We start from the raw sequence: 3,753 nt of genomic DNA, 5'->3' as shown, positions 1-3,753 counted from the left end.
ACACACACACACACACACACACACACACACACACACGCACGCACACACACACACGCACGCACGCACACACACGCACACACACACACACAGGGCAACGCACCGAAAGGTGGTACTTGTAGGAGGCTGGGCGGTCGGTGATGTGTTTGGGCGTGACCGTGTCACCGATGCACGCGCCAGCAACGCAGCGGTCGTTGAGGGTCTTGGGGTTGCCGTCGTCACACGTGGAGTTCTCGGGCTTTGTTGGATACGTGCACACGCCAAACTCGCACGTCGGCTCGCCCTGGCAGGTGTTGGGCGGGGCGCACGTGGTCTCCGTACAGCCGTGGTCCCCTGTTGGCGTGCGGGTGATCTCGTAGCCGATGATGTCGCCGTTGCTGCCCGGTGTGCTGGCGCTCATGGCGTCCCAGGAGAGGTTGAAGGCCGTGGCAGAGGTGTCGTCCACGCTGAGGCCCGTCGGTGCAACCGTGGGCAGGTTCGGGCGCGTTTTGTCCGTGGTCATGAAGGAAGCGGTGCTGCGGTCGCCGTCCAGGCCAATCGTGTACACGAGCACGACGTACTCCGTGTTTGGGGTGAGGCCCGTGATGGACGCCGTGAACTGCTCGTCGGGCGAGTCACCGTCCTGCCACTGCTTGGGGAAGCGGACGGTCACCACTTCGTCCGTGGTGCTGCCCGGCACGGGCGTGGCCACGAGGTCAAAGCCGATGGCGGGCGCGTTGCGGAACCAGATGCCTGCAGGCACGGTCCACTGCACGATGACCTCGTCCGCGTCTGGCGGATAGGTCATCGGGTCCACAGGTGGGAGGGACGTGGTCACGGAGCGCGGCTGGCCGGGCGGGATACTGTTTGGCGGGTCGACGGAGAGCATGGCAAAGGGGCCAAAGCCCTCGGCATTCTTGACGGCGACGCCGACATCGTAGCCAGAGAACGGGAACGAGAGCTCGTCGGCCAGGGTGTAGGAGAAGGTGCTCGAGGACACCTCCACGTCCGTGGCGTTGAGGGTGGCGTTGCCATAGGCCCACGTCGGGGGCTGTGGAGCGGTGGGGCGGATGCGGATCACATAACCGGTGATGGCGCCGTTGGTCGTGCCGGGGTCAGGGGCCTCCCACGAAACGGCAAACGCGCCACCAGGTGTGGGCGTGGTCGTCGGGTTCCTCGGGGGAGCAGACGGAACCTGCGTGTGTGCAGGAGGGGGGGGGGTGGAACAGCAAACCCAAAAACACGGCAAATACGATGATGAAAAAACGCGTGGTGTTTGTGGAGGGTTGAGGCTTGAAGGGTGGGAACAAGGACATGAGAAGGACACAAAACGCACACACACACACACACACACACACACACACACACACACACACACACACACACACACACACACACACACACACAGGCAAACAAAGCAGCAACGAGCACATCGCAGGCATCGTTGAAACGCACTTCTCGGCGGAAGCGGAAGTGGGAAGCGCTGGCAAAAGAGTGAATCACAACCAAGTGGGATGGAATGAGTGGTTGGCATCGCAACGTTCAATACAAAGCAAGACAAGAACGCATGGTGTGACCGTGATAGTTGAGGCAACCCAGGGACAGTCCAAAATGGCACATGTTGAACCCAATACATGGCACGGTGGTTCATACACAAGCTTCACAAGCTTTTCCCTCGCTGTGTTACAGTACAGTGACGACTGACTGTCGGACTCACTGACCTCTTGGCTTCGTGGATGGGTGAGGCAAGGACGGTGGCGGTTGCAGCAAGCGCAGCTATGAGTGTGGCTTGCAGAAGGAGCCCAGAGGGCAGCCGCCTCTGCACCAGCGGCGGCAGCATCGCGGCGCACTGGTGGCGCGTGTGGACGCTTCAAGCGAGCGAGAGAACCGGAAGGAAGGAGCAAAGGAAGGAAGCACACGCTGAGGTGGATGGGTGGCGAGCCAGAAGAGAAAGACAGTCTTGTCGACACAAAGAAGGGAAGAAAGAAGGATGAGGAAGAAAAATGCTGCGGCTGTGCTGGTGGGCTGCGTCGCTGCTGTGTGTTTGTTTTGGTTTGCTGTGTGCCTCTGCGGTGTTTTGCGCGGGCGCGGTTGTCGGCTCACTGCTGGCGTTGTTGGATTGCGTGCTGCAACACCACCGAAAAGATGCCGCTGCGAACCATCGCAGCGTTCACGCTTGTTTCTTGTGGCTTCAGCTTGTTGTCCCCCCCCCCCCCCCGCTCCGCCTGTCCTTGTTTTGTTGTTGTTGCTTCTGCGTTCACGGCAGAAGAAGAAACAACAACAGCAGCACAACCACCCTGCATCGTCGTCATGTCATAAGATCGTTGGAGGCCGGCACTGGCGGGGCAAACCAAAACAAAACAAACACAAACAAACAACGCAAGGACACCCAAGAAAGGCAAGCAAGCGAGTCGTGCTGTGGGGGGAAAACAAACAAAAGAACAAACCACTCTCATGGACCCAAAGTGTTGCTTGATAAAACTTCTGGGGAAACACCATAGCTCTTGCAGGGAAAGCAGCGGGAACGTCTGCAAGAGCAATGGTTGTGGACGACCATTGATTGCTCATGGATGTTTGGCGGTTGTGGCTGTTGCTGGGTTGGGTGCAACTGTAGGAGCATCAAGGCAATTGCGTTGCTGGGGCCATCTGCTGGGAAGACACCTGTGTCGTGACAGCTGTTGCGTTCGCGTTTGCGTGGGTGGCGAAGAAGGCCCGAAGGCGGGGCAATGCGCGTGCACGAAACGCATTTTTGGCGTTTGTGTTTTTCTCCGTACCATCCTGCGATATCACCAAACGATAGTTGGCTGGCGATATCGCGAAAATGGCATCACAAGTAACACACAGCACAAGCTGTAGTTGGCATGCGCGACAAGCGACATGCGGAAATACTTAGAGCTTCGATGACTCATCACTGTTTTGGAGCAGCACAACAACCAAACACAACGTGCGCGACAGCACCTGCTCATGCGCATCCACCTGCACCATCATCATCATCCATCGTCAGTGCACCTTCGTCTACCCCTATCATCAGCCTCAACTTCATCCTGCCTCAGCCTCATTCTCAGCATCAGTGTCCTCGCCACCGTTAACATCACTGACCACGTGCCAGTGTCGTTGGTTCTTTTATTCGATACGTCACCGCCACACACCCGACACTACTGCGCGGTGCCGTGATGAACATGAAACCGACGTCGCTTTCGCTTGGCGTTCTGTTGCTTGGCGTGCTCGTTGTTGTGAGCACCACCAGCACTGTGTGCTCGGCCTTGCTTCAGCACAACCTGCCAAGGCCAGAGGATATCTTGTCAGGCAACAAGAAGGGCATGGGCAGCAATGACGAAGACACAAAGGGGAAAAACCTGCCTCCACTCATCTTCATTCCTGGTCTCACCTCCTCAACCATTGATGCGGAGCTCCACAACGCCCCGTCCGTCGCCTGCCCTTCCACCACCACCTCGCGGTACGGCGCATTGCGCGCTTGTGTGTGTGTGTGTGTGTGTGTGTGTGTGTGTGTGTGTGTGTGTGTGTGTGTGTGTGCGTGCGTGCGTGTGTGTGTGCGTGCGTGCGTGTGTGTGTGTGTGTGTAGGCGCGTTTTCGCGTGTGTGAGTGTGTCAGTGTGAGCGAGTGTGTTGGTGTGTGTGAGTGGGAGACCCTGTATATTGTAGGGGCGCGAGAGGGGAGGGGATCGTAGGACACAAAAAAACCAGCGGGGGATAAATGAACGGAAACGGGCCCCCACCCGCCCCCGAGCAAGGCAACCCCCTGAGCAGCCAAGAATAA

At 58.2% G+C, this 3,753-nt stretch overlaps 2 protein-coding genes across 2 annotated transcripts in view; one reads left to right on the top strand and one right to left on the bottom strand.

Annotated features, from left to right (window-relative positions):
• PTSG_13079 (uncharacterized protein) overlaps positions 1 to 1,828 on the bottom strand; it is a 16,690-nt gene extending 14,862 nt beyond the window's left edge. Inside the window, exons 1-3 of the mRNA XM_004988118.1 lie at positions 1,698 to 1,828; positions 1,432 to 1,459; positions 101 to 1,171 (exon numbers count right to left, since the gene is read on the bottom strand). Coding sequence (XP_004988175.1) covers positions 101 to 1,171; positions 1,432 to 1,459; positions 1,698 to 1,816 — 1,218 coding nt within the window. The 5' untranslated portion in view covers positions 1,817 to 1,828. The remainder of the gene's footprint in view (positions 1 to 100; positions 1,172 to 1,431; positions 1,460 to 1,697) is intronic.
• A 138-nt stretch (positions 1,829 to 1,966) lies between these two features.
• The window catches only part of PTSG_10636 (uncharacterized protein), a gene marked incomplete at both ends in the record, with an annotated part of 2,649 nt that continues 862 nt past the window's right edge, over positions 1,967 to 3,753 (top strand). Inside the window, 5 exons of the mRNA XM_004988117.1 lie at positions 1,967 to 1,996; positions 2,243 to 2,299; positions 2,591 to 2,746; positions 2,932 to 3,078; positions 3,249 to 3,404. Of these exons, the coding sequence (XP_004988174.1) occupies positions 1,967 to 1,996; positions 2,243 to 2,299; positions 2,591 to 2,746; positions 2,932 to 3,078; positions 3,249 to 3,404 (546 nt within the window). The remainder of the gene's footprint in view (positions 1,997 to 2,242; positions 2,300 to 2,590; positions 2,747 to 2,931; positions 3,079 to 3,248; positions 3,405 to 3,753) is intronic.

This window comes from Salpingoeca rosetta, assembly GCF_000188695.1.
Source record: "Salpingoeca rosetta unplaced genomic scaffold supercont1.38, whole genome shotgun sequence".
NCBI lineage: Eukaryota > Choanoflagellata > Craspedida > Salpingoecidae > Salpingoeca > Salpingoeca rosetta.
This window is presented reverse-complemented; position numbering and strand designations above follow the sequence as displayed.